Raw genomic sequence first — 20,983 nt, forward strand, 5'->3', positions numbered from 1 at the left:
ACTGTAAAGCCTGTTTGAAAAAGATCCATCCTTCTAATCACTAAAACAAAAGAATGAGAGAGAGAATGCGTGGTGATGGTTTGCCTTATCAGATAGATTGGCAAAATTGGCTTTATTTTAACAGTACCTCCTCAGGCTTCACATACTGTATATCTGAGCACACACACACACACACACACACATACACACACAGCCGCTTGTAATCACCTCAGCTTGCTTACTTGTGTTTTTTGTCAAGTGTGATGTTGGGGTACCTTGTCTCAGCCACGTGTTCTTAGAATATTTAAACGTTTTATTTTAATTAATGACGTTACTTTTCAGGATGCCATGTTGCAACTGGCCGGGGACTTCAGCTGAAAATTAGCCGACTAGGCTAACGCTGCCTTTTTTACTGTATTTTATATGGTTCATGTGTTTGGATTGTCCTCGATATAATAAACGAATAAACTAAACTAAACTAAACACTCTCTCTCCCTACAGACTGGCATGGAGACCCTCGAGGAGTGGGACTTCGAGCAGTACGCCGACAGCATCTCCAAGAAATACCTGAACCAGAACGTCAAGCACGTGATGAAGGAGGGGGGCCGGGCGGGCAAGCTATGTAGCTACAGCAACCCTTTGTTACCACCCTTCACTTCCTTGTATAAAAAGTGGGCGGTTTCTAAACGTGTGTTACAAGAAAAACAGAAAATAAAGTCAACCTTTTAAAAAAAACATGTACTGTATAAAACCCAATGGAACATTATTGAGCCAGGAAACAGTTAAACAAACAGTACAAATCTATGACAGACGCGCAAAACACGCAGGGGCAATATAGCAAGTCACCGGGGCTATGATTTAGTTATAATGGAAGCAGAAGAGAATATCACAAGTGGACGCTTTCCGATTTCCCCCTCTCAGTGGCCTTGCTTGATGATGACATCAGACATGTCACCCACCTTGACAAGCTCCAAATTCTGTTGAAAGGGCAAAAATGCATTAGAATGAATGACCCGGCAACTTTTTTTCCCCCCACCACACTCACTTGCTAGGTTTATCTTATTATCTTCTCATTTTCTCTCTGTTTTGACTCATTTTTCCCTGTTAAGCTGTACTGTATATGAAATGTGCAGTGTACAATGTGTGTATAAATAAAGTTTGATTTGAATTGATAGAGATTGTCATGATGATACTCATGACTGTTAAAAACGTAATATTTTAATTGGAAGTTAAAAAGAAAGAACATTTCAACAACACAGATCATTTTAAATATGCTTTTTGGGTTCATGTACGAGCAGCCTATCCACCACATGCTCCACCTATCATCAACAGCAGGTGGTCTGGTCCCTGGTGTAGGAATGGCATGAGGACTACGGTAGTAACTCACCTTCTCATTGGCCAGGTGCAGCAGGGCCACAAACGCCAGGGGCACCGACAGGTTCTGAGCCACGTTGGAGGGCAGACTGAAGAGACAGGAGAGAGAGAGAGACAGGTGAGAGAGAGACAGAGAGAGAGAGAGAGAGAGAGAGAGAGAGAACATGGTTTAGACACTGCATTAATTCATCTGCACGCACGTCATGTTCACACCCCTGTAAGCACTGAATCAACGTTTGGAACCCTCCAAAACCTCTCTGTTGAGAGCGCCGTTTAAATGATGCATGTCTGCAAGCTTTGAGGAACAGCCACGCCCCATCCTCCACACACACACACACACACACACACACAGTCTGCTAGACAAGACATAACATGGAGGGAGCTCAGTGGCGAGGCCCTGTGGTACCTTTGAAGCAGAGAAGAGAAATTGACCGTGGCTTTTTCCTCTGGCGTGTCGGTCAGAATGTTCCACATGGAGTTCTTCAGTCTCTTCAGGGCCACACTCTTGGCTGTCTTCCCGTAGTTGATCTCCACCTTGTTCACCTGAGGGGAGGCAAAAGCAAAAGCCAGGGTTGGCTTCTTTCCTCCTCCTCTCTCTATTGAACAAGACTGGTGAGACCTCGTCTCCCAGGCTACTTTTAGGCCCAATCTCGAGTCCCTTTTCTACCCCTATGGCTCGTTTTCCAGTGTGACTCGATTTCGAGCCAAGGCCTTCGAACAGAGCCACAAGCCGTCGGGGTTGAAATCTACCCCTATGAAATGGGACAACCCTTCAAGACGGATACGTCATCAGTAGTATCGTAGAAAAGCATTGACGCTCGCGACTCATTCACAACTTCACTTTTACGCTATCAATCGATCAAACAAGTCATCAAATAAAAAAGAACAACGCTTCATTATCAGACCATGACAGAATAACGGCGCTCTAACCTGTAAGAAACCTGTGCTCCTACCCTGCCAGTCTGCACTGATTTAGGACAACAGTGCAACAACTTCGCGGCTGAACTTAAGTTACATTTACGGCGTCATATACCATCAATGGGAAACATGGATAAATGCATGACTTACAGATTTAATTTTATGATGTTCCGAAATCCGAAGTGACAGGAACGCTGGAGAAACAGCCGCTGTCCACTGCATTAATTAACTACATGTCTTTGATGAGTCTCCCGCTCACTGCCCTCCATCAAAAATGGCACATCCATCGATAATATTACATAACAACTGCTCGGATCAGATTGCGAGTTGTTTTGATATAATAACTCCCGCAATACAACTATAGCGTCATATACCACCAAGGGGGGGGGGGAATTCGCGCCTATCATGCACATATCAGCCTGTGGATAGATAACTTTAGATAGATAACTTTACATTAAATATGTCTACCATCATCCGCTGTCAAACACCACAATTTATTTCTAAATAAACATGATTGTACACCTCTGAAATGTTAATCGCGCACTGATGTATTTATATGGGGAAGGCTGTGCTTGACGATTCCATTGGACTGACGCCGGGGCAGAGGAACAGGGTGACTGTCTGTTACCCTGTGACAAACGCGCAGATATGAGTGCTCCGGTGTCCTGCTTTGGTAGTCGAATGGAAGTGATCAGGTAAGCTACCAGTCCTCTACTGCGAAACCCGAGCGTGCTGGACTGTGGAACTTTCTATGTTAAGCATAGGCACACGCATAGGCACCTTGGCATAACAGCGATTTTTTTTGTTATGCTTGTTTGAAAGAAAAGGTCTATAATGCATTGAAATGACATTAGTACATCAGACATTAGACATCAGACATGGAAATATGTCATATGCGCGACTGTCCACAAATCAGCCTAACGTTACACACAGCACCGACATAAAAGCAATTTTTTTGTTATGCTTGTTATAAAGAAAAGGTCTATAATGCATTGTAATGACATTAAACTAAGATAATAAGATGGTTATCATAATTTTTCAAATCTTTATTAATAAGTAATTACAGAGAAAGTAAAATGACATTTCCGCATTGAATAGAGCACCATAACATTTCTGTAGATGATTAGCAATGCATGCTGGAATCAAGGGGTACGGCTTCGAAGCTAGTCTGGTCCTGAAATTGCTCGAAACGAAGTCATGGCTAGCCCTCCAACTTACCCCTTCCCCTCGGTGAAATATGAATTGGGACACCCCTACCCTAAACGTGAACGCGCAAAACGAAGCCATAGGGGTGAAAACTAAGCCGTAGGGGTGAATTGGGATTGGCCCTTAACCTCATAACGCTGCACGTATCACACGTGATACAATTTTTGGACCTCAAAATGGGTGAACAGTTGAACGCAGTACCGCGAAAATCCACCATCTAATTGCATACAACATGGTTTCCAGGATCAGCTGCGCATTTTCATGATTCATAAATTTTTTGGGGAAAATGGTAAACAAGCCCAGAACGTTGTTTCTAGAGGTTCAATATAGTCCAAATTGAAAGCCTTTTTTAAAATGTAGAATTTTCCTGAAATGATTGAATGGTTCAGGCGTTATAGGGTTAACACTCCATCTAAGGGTGTTCTAACGGAACGCTACTGTTTGACCAGACGGGTCTCCTCCTCCTCACCCTCTGTGGCTGAGGCACCAGGTCGTCCTCCCCGTAGCAGGAGCGGTCCTGGGAGGAGGCGGGCGCACCGTCTGCAGACGACTCCACGTCATCTGGACCGCCCAGCCCCTCACCGTCATCGTCACTGTCCCCGCCCTGCAGAGAGAGAGAGAGTGAGTGAAAGAAAGAGAGAGTGAGTGAAGGAAAGAGTGAGTGAAAGAAAGAAAGAGAGAGAGTGAGAGTGAGTGAAAGAAAGAGAGAGTGAGTGAAGGAAAGAGTGAGTGAAAGAAAGAAAGAGAGAGAGTGAGAGTGAGTGAATGAAAGAGAGAGTGAGTGAAGGAAAGAGTGAGTGAATGAAAGAGAGAGAGTGAGAGTGAGTGAATGAAAGAGAGAGAGAGAGTGAGAGTGAGTGAATGAAAGAGAGAGAGAGAGAGAGAGAGTGAGTGAAAGAAAGAGAGAGTGAGTGAAGGAAAGAGTGAGTGAAAGAAAGAAAGAGAGAGAGTGAGAGTGAGTGAAAGAAAGAGAGAGTGAGTGAAGGAAAGAGTGAGTGAAAGAAAGAAAGAGAGAGAGTGAGAGTGAGTGAATGAAAGAGAGAGTGAGTGAAGGAAAGAGTGAGTGAATGAAAGAGAGAGAGAGAGTGAGAGTGAGTGAATGAAAGAGAGAGAGAGAGAGAGTGAGTGAAAGAAAGAAAGAGAGAGTGAGAGTGAGTGAAAGAAAGAGAGAGTGAGTGAAGGAAAGAGTGAGTGAAAGAAAGAGAGAGAGAGAGTGAGAGTGAGTGAAAGAAAGAAAGAGAGAGAGAGAGTGAGGGAGGGAGGGAGGAGGGGAAGGGAGGGAAAAGGACAGAGTAAAACAACAGTAATGACACGGAACAGTGGTTGTTTGTTGTGACATCTGTATGGTTCCCACAACGCTACGCTAGAGAGAGACAGAGGGATCCGTACGGAGAGTCAGTCAGTGTTCCAGTGTTGTGTGTGTGTGTGTGTGTGTGTGTGTGTATGTGTGTGGGGGGGTTGGGTTGTGTTCCAGTGTTGTGTGTGTGTGTGTGTGTGTGTGTGGGGGGGTTGGGTTGTGTTCCAGTGTTGTGTGTGTGTGTGGTTGGGTCAGCCAGTGTTGTGTGTGTGTGTGTGTGTGTGTGTGTGTGTGTGTGTGTGTGTGTGTGTGTGTGTGTGTGTATGTGTGTGTGTGTGGTTGGGTCAGTCAGTGTTGTGTGTGTGTGTGTGGTTGGGTCAGTCAGTGTTCCAGTGTTGTGTGTGTGTGTGTGTGGTTGGGTCAGTCAGTGTTGTGTGTGTGTGTGTGTGGTTGGGTCAGTCAGTGTTGTGTGTGTGTGTGTGGTTGGGTCAGTCAGTGTTGTGTGTGTGTGTGTGTGTGGTTGGGTCAGTCAGTGTTGTGTGTGTGTGTGTGGTTGGGTCAGTCAGTGTTGTGTGTGTGTGTGTGTGTGGTTGGGTCAGTCAGTGTTGTGTGTGTGTGTGTGTGTGTGGTTGGGTCAGTCAGTGTTGTGTGTGTGTGTGTGGTTGGGTCAGTCAGTGTTGTGTGTGTGTGTGTGTGGTTGGGTCAGTCAGTGTTCCAGTGTTGTGTGTGTGGTGTGGTTGGGTCAGTCAGTGTTCCAGTGTTGTGTGTGTGTGTGTGGTTGGGTCAGTCAGTGTTGTGTGTGTGGTGTGGTTGGGTCAGTCAGTGTTCCAGTGTTGTGTGTGTGTGTGTGGTTGGGTCAGTCAGTGTTCCAGTGTTGTGTGTGTGTGTGTGGTTGGGTCAGTCAGTGTTGTGTGTGTGTGTGTGGTTGGGTCAGTCAGTGTTCCAGTGTTGTGTGTGTGTGTGTGTGGTTGGGTCAGTCAGTGTTGTGTGTGTGTGTGTGGTTGGGTCAGTCAGTGTTCCAGTGTTGTGTGTGTGTGTGTGTGGTTGGGTCAGTCAGTGTTGTGTGTGTGTGTGTGTGTGGTTGGGTCAGTCAGTGTTGTGTGTGTGTGTGTGGTTGGGTCAGTCAGTGTTGTGTGTGTGTGTGTGTGTGGTTGGGTCAGTCAGTGTTGTGTGTGTGTGTGTGGTTGGGTCAGTCAGTGTTGTGTGTGTGTGTGTGGTTGGGTCAGTCAGTGTTCCAGTGTTGTGTGTGTGGTGTGGTTGGGTCAGTCAGTGTTCCAGTGTTGTGTGTGTGTGTGTGGTTGGGTCAGTCAGTGTTGTGTGTGTGGTGTGGTTGGGTCAGTCAGTGTTCCAGTGTTGTGTGTGTGTGTGTGGTTGGGTCAGTCAGTGTTCCAGTGTTGTGTGTGTGTGTGTGGTTGGGTCAGTCAGTGTTGTGTGTGTGTGTGTGGTTGGGTCAGTCAGTGTTCCAGTGTTGTGTGTGTGTGTGTGTGGTTGGGTCAGTCAGTGTTGTGTGTGTGTGTGTGGTTGGGTCAGTCAGTGTTCCAGTGTTGTGTGTGTGTGTGTGTGGTTGGGTCAGTCAGTGTTGTGTGTGTGTGTGTGTGTGTGTGTGTGTGTGTGTGTGTGTGGTTGGGTCAGTCAGTGTTCCAGTGTTGTGTGTGTGTGTGTGGTTGGGTCAGTCAGTGTTGTGTGTGTGTGTGTGTGTGTGTGTGTGTGTGTGTGTGTGTGTGTGTGTGTGTGTGTGTGTGTGTGGTTGGGTCAGTCAGTGTTCCAGTGTTGTGTGTGTGTGTGTGGTTGGGTCAGTCAGTGTTGTGTGTGTGTGTGTGTGTGTGTGTGTGTGTGTGTGTGTGTGTGTGTGTGGTTGGGTCAGTCAGTGTTGTGTGTGTTGTGTGTGTGTGTGTGTGTGTGTGTGTGTGTGTGTGTGTGTGTGTGTGTGTGTGTGTGTGTGTGTGGTTGGGTCAGTCAGTGTTGTGTGTGTAGACTCAGAGGAGTCGTCCCTGGGGGGTACCACACCTGCAGGCCTGGGCAGAAGTTGGCCGTGTCGTTGGCGTTGTTGTAGTTGTAGTCTCCGATGCCTTCCCCCAGCTCCCCGGACAGAGGCTTTTCCTCTTCACACAGCTGCTGTAGACGGACAGAACAGTGTCAAGATCAGACAGCTTCCATAGCCTGGAGTCGGCTCCAACACAGAGGAGCGAGTTTAAAGCCCAATTTATACTTCTGCGTCGAATTTACGCGCGGCTACGCCGTAGCCTACGCAAGGGCTCTCCCAATTTATAGTTCTGCGTTGGTCGGTCTGCGTCGCGTTGGTCGGTGTACTCATAGCGGCATAATAGATTTTTGGGTTATGCTTGTTGTAAAGAAAATGTCTATAATGCATTGAAATGACAGTAAACTAAGATAAAAAGATGGTTATCATAATTTTTCAAATCTTTATTAATAAGTAATTACAGAAAAAGTAAATGACATTTCTGTCATGGCTTCCGCATTTACGAGAATGTGACGCTACCAAGCGGACCAATTACAGTTCTTATAGATAACTTTAATTAAATATGTCTATCATCATCCGCTGTCAAACACCACAGGTAATAATTTATTTCTAAATAAACAGGATTGTACATCTCGTAAATGTGAATTGCGCTCTTTATGGGAAGGCTGTGCTTGACGCTTCCATGGGGCGCTCCTTTGGAACGGTGTACTCATAGCGGCATAATAGCGATTTTTTTGTTATGCTTGTTGTAAACAAAATGTCTATAATGCATTGAAATGACATTAAACTAAGATAATAAGATGGCTATCATAATTTTTCAAATCTTTAATAAGTAATTACAGAAAAAGTAAATTACATTTCTGTCATGGGTTCCGCATTTTGGCCTATGAGAGAGTCGGAATCATGTGCTACCAAGCGGACCAATCACAGTGCTTACGGTCTGCGTAGGTGTGTTGCGTAGTTACATTTTTGGAGAGGTGCGCGTCAACCTACGGAGTAGGCTCCAGGCCTACGCAGGCTACGGCGTAGGTTACGCCGTCGATTTTACGCAGAAGTATACATTGGGCTTAAGACTGAACATTAAACAGGATAGTTCATCCCCAAAGTGGACTGACAGGCGCTCCCTAGAGACATTAAGAAATTATGATTTTGGGGGGTGAACTAACCCTTTAATGGGTGGGGGGGGCTTACCACGCTGGAGGGCTTGAGGCTGTGTTGGGACAGGGTCTCCTGCTTGACGAGTAGGGAGAACTTGAAGTATGCAGGTAGAGTGGTCTTCTTGTTGCCGGTGTTGAGGGCTGACTTGGTGTTAGTGGTAGCAGCCTGGGGGCACGCACACGCACACGCACACACACACACACCACACACCACACACCACACACACACACACACAGACACACACACACACACAGACACACACACACAGACACAGGGTTGTCAGTCACTTGAAATAGCGTCAAAATAGCATCGGGAAAAAGTGGCAATCACAGCACTTCTTTGTAACTATGACAACAGCTCAGAAAAAACTGGTCGGTGAACTCGAGGGGCGACCGACCGCGGGGCTTACTCTGGTAAAGTGGAAGTGGTTCTCAACGTTGACGTCGTTGAAGTCGATCTCAAACACCTTCTTGGGCTTCCTCTTGCGAGTCTCCTTCTCAGGCGCGTGGTCCTCTGAGCAGAGAGAAAAACAGAGAGAGGGGGGGGAGGGTCAATGATCAATGATGTAGTTAAGGGAATGTCACAGACAACACAGTGTTAAAAACAACACATACACCCCCCATCCACCCTCCCTCCCAACACACACACACAGAGCGGCTTCTTTCGTATGACAACAAACACTCACGTTTATGCTGGGAGGACAGCTGCGGGCACATGGTGGCGATGTCCCCCTCTCCGATGGGAATCATATCCCTGTCAATCACACACAACCACACTCACAATCTCATTCAAAACCAACGGAAAAAAACAGAGAGTGAAGTTCCCTTATTACGGAAAAAACCCGCAGAGGAAAGTTGGATTTCAGCATGTTTTCCGAGAGATTAACCGCTGACGCGTCCGGACTGAATCCCAATTATTCTGGCTCCGATGAGTAACCCAACTCCAACAGCAGCACTTAGAAGTGGCGCTTTACCTGTGGGGGGAGAGCTGGTGGTCTTCAAACAGAGCCAGAACGGTTTCACTGCTTTGATCCCGAGACGGAACTGGGTGTTTAACACTAGAACAGCCGTGCCTTCTTTACCTACTAAGAGAGCCGCCTCTTTACAATGCTCAAGCTGCTATTTACACACAACGACCACTAGTTGGCCGCTTGTAAACTAGCCTGCTTCCTACACGGAAAAACCTTATCCTGAAGTGATTTTGAAAATGTAAGGATACTGGGTGGTAGAACGCACATATCTAGGAAAAGTCATGAAAGGAGGGTCCTGAAATTTGATCGAGTGCAAAGATATAAAAAATGTCTTTACTCACAGGGGTCAAATTACCCCACCTGAGAGTCTGAGGAGAACAGAGAGAGTCTGAGAGAGTCTGAGGAGAACAGAAAGAGTCTGAGAGAGTCTGAGGAGAACAGAAAGAGTCTGAGAGAGTCTGAGGAGAACAGAGAGAGTCTGAGAGAGTCTGAGGAGAACAGAAAGAGTCTGAGAGAGTCTGAGGAGAACAGAGAGAGTCTGAGAGAGTCTGAGGAGAACAGAGAGAGTCTGAGGAGAACAGAGAGAGTCTGAGGAGAACAGAGAGTCTGAGGAGAACAGAGAGAGTCTGAGGTACTCCTGAGAAGGAGTCTAGGAGAGAGGATGTGAGCGAATCCAGGAAAGGCTTTCGATCGTCAGTCCGTTGAGGAGCAAAGTATCGTTGTGTGTTGTTGTTGTAATAGTAGTAGTAGTAGTAGTACATTCTGGACTAAGCAAAGAGAAGAATCTCCCACTAGACTTGTAAGTGAATTTAATCTTGCTTTGTACCGCATGCTATTGTGTAGTTGTGCCGTTTAATCAGTGTCGCTATTGTTTAGCTTCTAGCACGATAACTGGCAATGGCCCATAGCAGGACTTTCTCCTGCTATGACTGATAGACATGACTCACTTATTTCAGTCAAATGGATTTGTTGTAAGTCGCCTTTGGATGAAGGCGTCCACTAAAAATGCCGGTTGACAGAGGACGCTGGCGTTGCTTGTACGCCGCTTCTCCGCCCGAAATCTAATTGTGTAATTGCAGTATTACAGAGAAGATTGTCCTACAAAGACACCTAGACTTAGATTTAGTCATCTAAAAATTAATTAGACCCCTATACTTTCTTTTATTTATTTTTTGTTTCTTTCTAATATAACTACTCGATCTTTTCAGTTTGTAAAGCGTCTTTGAGTGTCTAGAAAAGTGCTATATAAGTCTAATGTATTATTATTATTATTATAAACACCAAGAATGTAAATATAAAAGGTAGTGAAGCGCCTCTGTGTCCTCACCGTCCTTCCTTGGAGCCCTCCCCACAGTCCCCTGGGCCCCCCTCCTCGTAATCGGCGTCAAAGTGGTCCCCGAAGTCCTGGCCCCCGCCGCCGCCCTCTTCCTCATACGACTCCGCCTCGGCGTTCACATCAAACACGTGCTCCCCCTGCTTCATCTTCTCCAGCAGCTGGTTCATGGTTTTGCAGGTCAGGGAGAGAGAGAGAGAGAGAGAGAGACACAGTGGTTAGCGGATATATAATACAGGGTTCCCACACCTTCTGAAACATCAAATTCAAGCACCTTTCAAGGACTTTCAAGACTCAATTCCCTCAAATTCAAGGACCCAACACGGCATAGTTTGAGACAGAACTAGATGAGAATTCATATAATAGGAACTATCCGCTCACAGACAACAATTAAAAAGAGAGGCTTGAATGTGTGAGCACTAGGTGGTCTCTTGCCTTCTCTAACACAGCACAGCAAAACTATATATTGTGAAATATGTGTAAAGTTACTGTGTTAATCAATGTGACTTATCTACTATAATTACGTAAAAAAAATGTTGGGGTGGTCTGTGGTTGTTGTGTGGCTCTGACCTGATCGGGTTTCCAGCTGGGGAAGGAGAAGCCCTCCAGGGAAGGGCAGATGGACAGACTCTCCTTCAGGGCCCTCTGGAGACCACCTGGACGAGTTTGTGAAGGAAATAAATAATAATTTTATAATTAATAATAATTTTGCCATTTAGCAGACGCTTTTATCCAAAGCGACTTACAATTACGAATTACAGGGACATTCCCCCTGGAGTAACTGAGGGCTAAGTGCCTTACCCAAGGGCACACTAGTAGTGGTGTGGCTTCAGACGGGATTTGAACTCACAACCTTCCGATCACAAGTCCAACTCACTATCCACTAGACCACCACTACCCCGACCACGAAATAAGCGGTTTAAGGGAAAGCCTCCACTACACCCAAAAGGATGTGGATGAGCTCCGCGCCAAATCGGAGACATCAGCCACGAAGCTCACTGAAATTGACTTGGATGTTTCAGTTGTTGCTACGAACATTCGCTCATTCCTGCCAAAGTTAGACTACTTGGAGGGTCAGTCGCGACGAAAGAACATTGTGATTGACGGGATTCCAGAGTCTGGAAATGAGAGCTGGGCTGAATCAGAGGAGAAGGTGCGGAAGCTCCTCTCTGACAAACTCAAACTCACAGGCATGGAATTTGAACGGGTGCATCGGACTGGAAAATCGACTGAACAGAGAGCCAGCAGGCCAATTGTTGCAAGATTCTTTAGATTCAAGGACAAAGCCAGAGTAATGGAGAAAGCTAAAGACCTAAAAGGGACCGATGTGTACGTCAACGAGGACTATCCAGATGCTGTTCGCCAAAAACGCAAAGAACTCATACCAGCGATGAAGGCTGCACGTGCGAGAGGAGAAATAGCATTCCTGCGCTATGACAAACTCATCGTCCACCCTGCATCCCGACACTCAAGCAAAGGAGCGGGAGGCAAAGACGAAAACGCAGCCAAGTTTGAAGGTTCGTAACTCAAACATCTCAGGCCTACTGTGCCTGCGATGATGTTAGATTCATTTTAGGTAACTGCTTAATATCATGGACTTGAACTCTTTAAATCTTCCAAACAAAGGCTTGGTGATTGCACATGTGAATATATGCAGTATCAAGAACAAGACTCATGAATTGAACTGCCTAGTGCAAGGTAATACCATTCACATACTGGCATTGTCTGAGACTCACCTTGACTCTTCCATTCAAGACTCGGCGGTATCATTAGAGGGTTACTCTCTGTTCAGGAGGGACAGAGACAAATATGGAGGGGGAGTGGCTATTTACATACAAAGTCATCTTCCTTCAAAATTGTGTGTGGAATTTATGTGTAATAATGTAGAAGCACTGTGGGTTCAAGTACATCTACCCCACTTGAAACCAATATTGGTGGGCTGCTGCTACAGGCCCCCTGGAGCACACTCTCAGTATTTGAATGATGTATGTGATATGATTGACAGAGTTGCTGATACAAAGAGTGAAATGTACTTGCTTGGAGACATGAATGTTGACTGGCTAGCTAGTAATTGCTCCTTGAAGAATAAGTTGTCATCACTAATTAGTGCTTGTAATTTGTCACAAATAGTCTCTATGCCAACAAGAATCTTTACCAATTATGCAGGATATACTTCTTCAACATGCATTGATCATATTTACACCAATGTCTCTGAGCACTGTTCAAAGCCAGTTTCTTTGCCAGTAGGATTCAGTGATCATAATATGGTTGCTACTGCAAGAAAATCAAAGATTCCAAAAGCAAGCCCTAAAATTGTATTCAAAAGGACATACAAACGTTTTATTGAAGACAATTTCATACATGATGTTGGAAATTTAGATTGGAATGATGTGTACACTGCTGATGACCCAGAGATTTCTTTAAATGTTTTCATGAATGTTTTTATGGAACTAGTTAATAGACATGCCCCCATGAAAAAGTTCACAATGAAATCCAGAACTGCCCCTTGGATTGATGAGGGTATGAAATGTTTAATGAAACAAAGGGATGAAGCTAAAACGGTGTCAGTAAAATCTTGTTTACTAGATGACAGACTAAATTATTGTAGATTGAGAAATATGGTAACTAAATTGAACAAAACCAAAAAGAAGGAATATTATAAGCAAAGAATAAGTGATGTTAGACATGATGGTAAACAACTTTGGAACACTCTGAATGAAATCATGGGAAGAAGGAAAAATGGGTGTGCTTCATGTGTTGAAGCCAATGGGATGTTCCTAACAAAACCACTAGATATTGCTAATTACTTTAATAATTTTTTTGTAAGTAAAACTGACAAATTGAGACAGAACATGTGCTGCACCAATTCCAACACTTGTAAACTAATAAGCAACGAAATAATGAGGGGTAAGAACTGTTCATTTGAATTTCAATGTGTTGACACTGAGGAGGTTAGGAAGTTGCTGGAGTCCCTCCCTGCTTATGGTTCGGCGGGTACTGACAACCTAGACAGTAAGATATTGAAGATAGCCGCTAATCACATTTCTGGGCCTATAGGTCATATATTAAATAGATGTTTATTAAGTGGAATGTGTCCTGGATTGTGGAAAGAGGGTAAAATTATACCACTGCCAAAGGATAGTAGAACAACTTTCAGTGGACCCAACAGTCGTCCTATAAGTACCGGTATTCTTCCTGTACTCAGCAAAGTCATGGAAAGGATTATTTATGTTCAGATTCAGGACTATTTCACGTCAAATGGACTAACCACCAAATACCAACATGCGTACAGGCAAGGCCATTCTACCTCAACTGCGCTCACACAGATGACCGATGACTGGTTAGGAGAAATTGATAACTCAAAGGTAGTGGCTGCAGTGTTGCTAGACTTCAGTGCTGCTTTTGATGTCATTGATCATGAGCTGTTAATTAGAAAGCTCACGTGTTACAGGTTCACACCTCCTGCCATTACCCTAATTAAAAGCTATCTCTTTGCAAGAACACAGAGAGTGTACTATAATGGCAGCTTATCGAATAGTAGCAAATTAGCTTGTGGTGTGCCTCAAGGAAGTTGTCTTGGACCACTCCTCTTCTCTATTTTCACTAATGATTTGCCTTATGCTATAAAAAGTTATTGTATTGTGATGTATGCCGATGACTCGACAATTTATTATGCAGCAAATACGTATAACGAACTCAATCAAGTTCTTTCAAAAGAATTAGAAATGGTGCATGAATGGATTACATTGAACAAGCTTGTTTTGAATATATCCAAAACTCAGAGTATTGTTTTTGGGTCTAGGCACAAACTGGCTTCTATGCCTAAATTGAATCTATATATAGCCACGGAACCCATCGAACAAGTGAAGAAAGTAAAGTTACTTGGTTTGGTCATTGATAACCACCTGTCATGGTCAGAGCATATAAATAGAATCATTCAGAAAATGGGTGTTGGCATTCACATCACAATGTGCACCATATGTACCATCTCATATCCTGGAACAAGTCTGTAGATCACTAGTTTTAACTCACCTGGATTACTGCTCAGTGGTGTGGGCCTCAGCCTCAAAAACAGAACTATCTAGATTACAAGTAGCTCAGAACAGGGCTGCTAGGCTCGTTCTAGGTTGCTCTTCTAGAACTAGCATTCATAAAATGCAGTCTAGCCTATCGTGGCTTAATGTGGAGAAAAGGCTAGCCTCAGGCACAGTGACATTTTTTAGCAATACACTGCGAACACACAAACCTGAGTTCCTGCAAGATCACATAGTATTTTGTAATACTGTTCATAGCCATAATACCAGGAAGGCCGGCAATGGTGACATTATGAAAGCCCACCCAAGAACAATTTTTTTGAAAAGAACAGTGCTTTATAGAGCTAGTACAATTTGGAATGAATTACCTCTTGATATCCGCCAAGAAAAAAGTAAAAGGTTATTCAAAAAGAGACTGAGGAGGCACCTATTAAGTGGCTGATGACAGGTAGCTGTTTTATTTTACTTTGTTTATTTTGGTTGATTCCTTTTTTCATAGAAGAGATGACTGCGTTAGGATCATGTCTTTATAGGTCTTTATATTTTAATGGATTAATAATATTTTCCCTTTTTGTAAATTTTTATTTATTTTAGTTTATTTTGTTGTATTTACTACTGTATCGGGGGGATAGTGTGTGGATGTCGCGGAGGGTCACGCATTGTCCCTTTAATGTATTATATGTTGTATTAATGTATTAGGTGTTTGTCTGTTGATTATATGTGGACCCCAGGAAGATTAGCAAACTGCTACGGCATAAGCTAATGGGGATCCTTTTAAATAAACAAATAAACAAATAAACCTGTATACATAAAAATAAAAAAAACTCACCACAAACAAACTACACCAAAACTGGAATTTTTCTTTAAGGTGAATATTCCCTTTTATGAATAAATACATACAAATCGCATAGGTGAGGCGAGTGAACGAACGAATGTCTGTTTTGATGGGGTTTGTTGGAACATGATGAAAATGAAGGTCCCCGATTAATTACAACAATGTATGTATGTACGTATGTATGAACAATCCAATAAATCAAGCTGGCCGCCTCGCTGTCGACCAATCAAAATGAAGCCCCGGACAACTGCTGTGTGTACCAATTAGTTGGTGTTTTATGAGGACATTCTTTTACAGCAACACATTATTGACCTGGCTGAGGAAAACTAGTACCAGACTGTCTGCTGATATGGAAGGTTCAGAGAAAGGTCTTATTATTTCCTCATGGCGACAGCAAATCACAATAAACAAACCCTAAGCCTACTGTAGCTGTCAATCACTGTTACACAACTGCCATCACTCTGATAGAAGTGTACATACCAGGGTCAAATCACTTTATTATTCATCTCCCAAAAAATAAATAAATAAAAATAACCCTAATTTCTCCCTTAGTTTGACTTTCTGGGCTCTAGTGTACCAGCAAATGTATACAGTATTTGTTTTTAGCATTGAAAACTGACATCAAGACACATGCATGTCCTCACTTGTCAATGGGACTTCCTTCCTGGAATTGCCCATCGGGGATAAATAAAGTACGGTGTATATTTTTTGACACCACAGTGCAGTGACACCACAGTGCAGTGACACCACAGTGCAGTAACACCACAGTGCAGTGACACCACAGTGCAGTGACACCACAGTGCAGTGACACCACAGTGCAGTAACACCACAGTGCAGTGACACCACAGTGCAGTAACACCACAGTGCAGTGACACCACAGTGCAGTAACACCACAGTGCAGTGACACCACAGTGCAGTGACACCACAGTGCAGTGACACCACAGTGCAGTGACACCACAGTGCAGTAACACCACAGTGCAGTAACACCACAGTGCAGTGACACCACAGTGCAGTAACACCACAGTGCAGTGACACCACAGTGCAGTAACACCACAGTGCAGTGACACCACAGTGCAGTGACACCACAGTGCAGTGACACCACAGTGCAGTGACACCACAGTGCAGTGACACCACAGTGCAGTGACACCACAGTGCAGTGACACCACAGTGCAGTGACACCACAGTGCAGTGACACGGTGGTGGAGTGTGTCTGGCACGGCTCCTTGTTTACCTGCGAAGGGCTGCGAAGGCGTCCGCTGCGGGGGAGGCGGGGACCAGGAGGGCCTGGCGTGCAGCAGGGTCATGTGGGAGGGGAAGAGCAGCTGGCAGCGGCTGTCCTCGCTGAACACCACGGGCAGGAAGACGCCCGCCGTGCTGCTCTCGTCGAAGGAGCACGCCATGCGCTGGAACATGGGGTCCACCTGGAGGGTGGGGGGGGAGGACAAGTCAGTCATCCTACTCAAACAGAATATTATGCCGTCATCGAGTTTACGAGGATAAGTCACAAATGCACGCCCCCCCCCCCCCCCCACCCCACTCACTTCATTCATTCACTTATTGTGAATTGTTGATTGTTATATACACACACACACACACACACACTCACCGAACACTTTATTAGGAACACCTCGACACCTGCCAAGCTGGTGGAGGTGGTGTAATGGTGTGGGGAATGTTTTCTTGGCACACGTTGGGCCCGTTAATACCAATCAATCTACATCCAATCTATGGTATATACATCCAGTCTATGGTATATACATCCATGCTGATGATGGTCCATCATGGTACATCCACTGTGAATGTCCCGTTCTACCACGTCCCAAAGGTGTTCTCTTGGATTCAGATCTGGTGACTGGGAAGGCCACTGAAGAACACTGAACTCTTTTGTCATGTTCATGAAACCAGTTTGTGACGACTTTTGCCTTGTGACATGGTGCATTATGCTGGAACTATCCATTAGCCATTATTATTGTGGCCATTAAGGGATGCACATGGTCAGCAACGATACTGAAATAGGCTGTAACATTCAAGCCATGATTTATTTGTATTAACGGGCCAAAGTCTGGCAAGAAAACATTCCCCACACCATTACACCACATGGATGAATGAGAAGGTGTACAGGTCCCTAATAAAGTGTTCAGAGAGTCACTGCACTGTTAGCTTGTGAGTAAGCATTTCATTGCATTGTTTACTGATTGTAGCTATTTCCCTCTATCAAGCAGACAGTTCCCTCTGTTCTCTGAGGAGCAGCCTGCTCCACCTCACCTCACACTTCCTCTCTGTCTCAGAGATGTTGATGTTGCTCAGGTTCTGCTCCACCGTCTTCTTCGGGGGCCTTTTCTTCTTCACCACCTGCCTGGCTGCCAGTTCTCCCTCTGAGCCCCCCTCGTCCCTGTCTCCGTCACCCCCTGGACCATGAGCCACACAAACCGCAACTAGGAAACAGGAAGGATGGATCAGAAGATGATTCTTTTTAAATTCATAATCATAATAATAATAATAATGTCAGTGTTTCCCCTACAATTGCCTTGGGAGGGCGGGCTGCCCCCCCAACGGAACCTCCTGCCTCCCCATGAAAGAGGATTTATTACAGACGTAGATACCAAACATCTGACAAGCAGGCTAAAATATCCGCTTTTTTAAACGCACCCAACCTGAATCTGGCGACAGTGGCAAGCCCATGGGCTCGTTGGTAACGTTAGTCCGCCGTAGTCTCGCATAGCCAGACCTATCTAAACACTTCACATAACCAGACCTATCTCCACACTTCGCTTCGCGCTGTGCCATCGCTGGAGAATAATACAAGGTTTTGCGCGAGTGTGTGCGCGCGACGAGAGAGTTTTTGCAGGGTGAGATGTCTGCAGATGGAAAATAAGCAAGTTAAAACGTTAGCAAATATAATTGCTGAGTGTTCTGACAGAGAAAGTTGGTTAAAATTGGTCGTTATTATTGTGACTAGAAAGTGTCTGACTATAGTTTCATGGTGTAAATAGTGTCAAAGAACTAGCAAGCTAGCTCAGAGGTGATGAGATGAGCTAGTCTGCTTGCACACTTGCCAGCTAAAGAGCTAACTGGATGCACTTTATTATTTTACTTAAAGTAGATATACAATCTTTCTTATTCTGGTAGAATTGGGCTTTATGGTAATACCATAATGGTATATTTACAGTACATGGACAGTGGATTGAAGCATTGGAATTGTCTGTTTTTTATAGTTGGACATACATTTTTTCAGGTGAGAGAGTAAAGTCAAAATGATATTATCTGACTGCATTGCCCACAGCAATCCAATATTCAATGATAATTATGTTATAAATTGATATGGATCAATTTATACCTCTTATTAGATTATAAATACTCTGGTTGTTATGTTTGCCTTTTGGTTGACAGCAAAAGAGGGAGAGAGGAGGGGAGAGAAGGAGAGAGAGCAGGATGGTGTCGGCACACCAGAGAGAGACAACAAGAACCAGGTGAGAAAGTGTACAGGTAGTCAAGACCACATAAGTAAGTAGCCTTGAGAACCGATGGTTCTCGAGCCAAATGGCCCATAGGGCAGGAGCCTATCTCCTGTTTCCGTAGCGTAAGGTGGCTTAATGTACAAGTACACCCCCTGGACATGACGCTGGTATGTCGCAGGGTCTTACCCCCTGGGGGGGTCCATGCCAAAGGCAGCAAACCTAGGGGAAACACTGAATGTGTTGATGGCAGTAGGGCTGGGGTGATGTGGCCTAAAAGAAAATCTGTAAAAGAAGATTTTCTGCGATTTTCTTTGCTGTGTTGTGCAACTGGCAGTGCCACACACGTCTCCTACTCGGCTGCGTGCCTGTTTTAGATGCTGGAAGAAATGAGCTGGATATTAATTGCCGGGGCGGGTGGGGGGGCTCAGGGAAGAGGTAGTGGTTCTGTACCATAATTACCCAGTTCAAGTGAAAATCCATTTTCCTTTTCAAACATCGTCCTAAACCACAAATTCTAATTAATTGATAAAAGCATCAATTCATGGCCCACCTCCTACCTTCAGCAGGCTTAGTCTCAGCACCCAGACCTCCCAGCACTCTGTAGGACTCCTACCTTCAGCAGGCTTAGTCTCAGCACCCAGACCTCCCAGCACTCTGTAGGCGTCGGTGTGGACAGCATCCACTCTGACGGCGTAAATCTTTGTACTGGCGTCCAGCATCCCAGCAGCCACCTGGGCAGCCACAAACAAGAGGCACTTTAAACAGACGGTCACCGAGGGTGGAATCCACTCCTCCGCACGTGGGCTAATTAAATCACATTTCCCATTGATGTCGGAGTTCCGCATGTGGACGTCAAGTTGAGACAGCGAGCAGTGACGTAACCTGGTAGTGAACATGTCTTAGTTTTAGGAAAATGTCATTCCCATTCCGATAAATATGTACTCATCAATTATATTTAAAAAACTAATACTTGGGAAGTTGGAAATCAAGTAAACCTCCAACACTACAACAATGGAAAAACGAAATTCTTTATTATACCAATATAGAGAAGAATTTAGCCATAGACAATAATAAGAAAGATCAGTTTGAAAAGATATGGGGAGAGATAGTGAAGGCCTTAGCTAAGACGTAAAGATAGTGCAAGAAACTTAGTACTAAGAGATTAATTAGATTATGCATTAGAAATATTAGTTAGATAAGTATAGGGGGTAAACTGGGATAAACTTTAGACGGTTTTAAAAAAAGTGGGGCTTTGGGATGTTAGGATGTGTTGTGATGTTTGTCAAGGTGTGAGGTGTTGTGATGTTTGTCAAGTTGTGATGTGTTGTGATGTATGTCAAGCTGTGATGTGTTGTGATGTTTGTCAAGTTGTGATGTGTTGTGATGTATGTCAAGCTGTGATGTGTTGTGATGTTTGTCAAGCTGTGATGTATTGTGATGTTTGTCAAGTAATGGGTGCGTATAAATGTTGTGGTGTATTTAGGTTAGGATGTGGTGTGTATAATGTTTTGTGTAAAAAGAAAATGGAAAATAAAATCTTACACAAAAAAAAAAAAAAGGAAAATGTCATTCCTTTCTGCATTCATTTTTCATCCTGCTCTCAGTAGCAAAGGCATCTCGGTCTTGAAGTATTGTGTGATGGGGAGATTTCAAGAGAGGCACACAGATGGAATAATTAATGTATAAAACCATACCTTGAAGTTTGTGGCCTCAGAATCCTTCTGCTTGAGGATGTCAGCCATGTAATCAATCAGGTGGAGATCAAAGGCGTTCTTGGTTGTAATTTTCTGAGAAAACAGGGGAAGGAATATAAGGCTTGTCTTGTCTTGACATTTACTTCAGTCTTTCCCATTCTTCAGAATGTCAGTTAGTTACAAGGTATACGCATGAATGACTACATACATTTTCCATGGACAGCTTCATGCAGATGGAGTAATGTTGCTCTGAGATCTGTGCGGTTGACAGCATGGGCACAGCAGCGGGGGTCCCTGTGGTGCTGAATACAAACAAAAGGAATGTCTTATAAAAAAGGTCTGAATCAATATCACACCTGTCAAGAGATGCAGTAGAGGGGATTACTTGTGCTGAGGGGTGGGCTACAGATATCCCCTACCTATGAGAGGCAGACTCCTTAAACGGCGATTCAGGCGCACTTTGTTGGTCAATGACCTTGGATTTACGCCGCTGCCGCCGCTCCAGCTCATCGTCGTTGTCGGGAATAGACGCCAGTAGCGGGATGCTGGTGGTCGGAGAGGCGCCCATGTGCTTCAGGGACGGCGAGGCCCACTGACGTACCCGGGAGACGGGCGTTGACAATGCGCTCATCTTGACTGCCTGGAAAAGCACAGTTGTAATTGACCTTTCCCCAGCAGACTGGAACGTTATAGCCTACATGTTGTTTACCTACCAGGATAGCCAGGCTGTTGTTGTTGACTAAAAC

General features: G+C 44.6%; 1 protein-coding gene across 1 annotated transcript; it reads right to left on the reverse strand.

Moving 5' to 3' along the window:
* Positions 1 to 896: 896 nt before the first annotated feature.
* LOC308174011 (condensin complex subunit 2-like) lies at positions 897 to 20,868 on the reverse strand (the record flags this gene model as incomplete). The annotated part of the gene is made up of 16 exons (XM_080549064.1): positions 897 to 956; positions 1,367 to 1,442; positions 1,760 to 1,896; positions 3,947 to 4,081; positions 6,782 to 6,889; positions 7,950 to 8,078; positions 8,323 to 8,426; positions 8,599 to 8,666; positions 10,211 to 10,389; positions 10,787 to 10,872; positions 16,317 to 16,506; positions 17,351 to 17,520; positions 19,157 to 19,274; positions 20,238 to 20,330; positions 20,446 to 20,539; positions 20,657 to 20,868. 16 exons carry the CDS (start codon positions 20,866 to 20,868, stop codon positions 897 to 899), a joined length of 1,959 nt encoding a protein of 652 aa, XP_080405190.1.
* Positions 20,869 to 20,983: the final 115 nt, after the last annotated feature.

Source organism: Nansenia antarctica (assembly GCF_963989245.1).
Source record: "Nansenia antarctica genome assembly, chromosome: 19".
NCBI lineage: Eukaryota > Metazoa > Chordata > Actinopteri > Argentiniformes > Microstomatidae > Nansenia > Nansenia antarctica.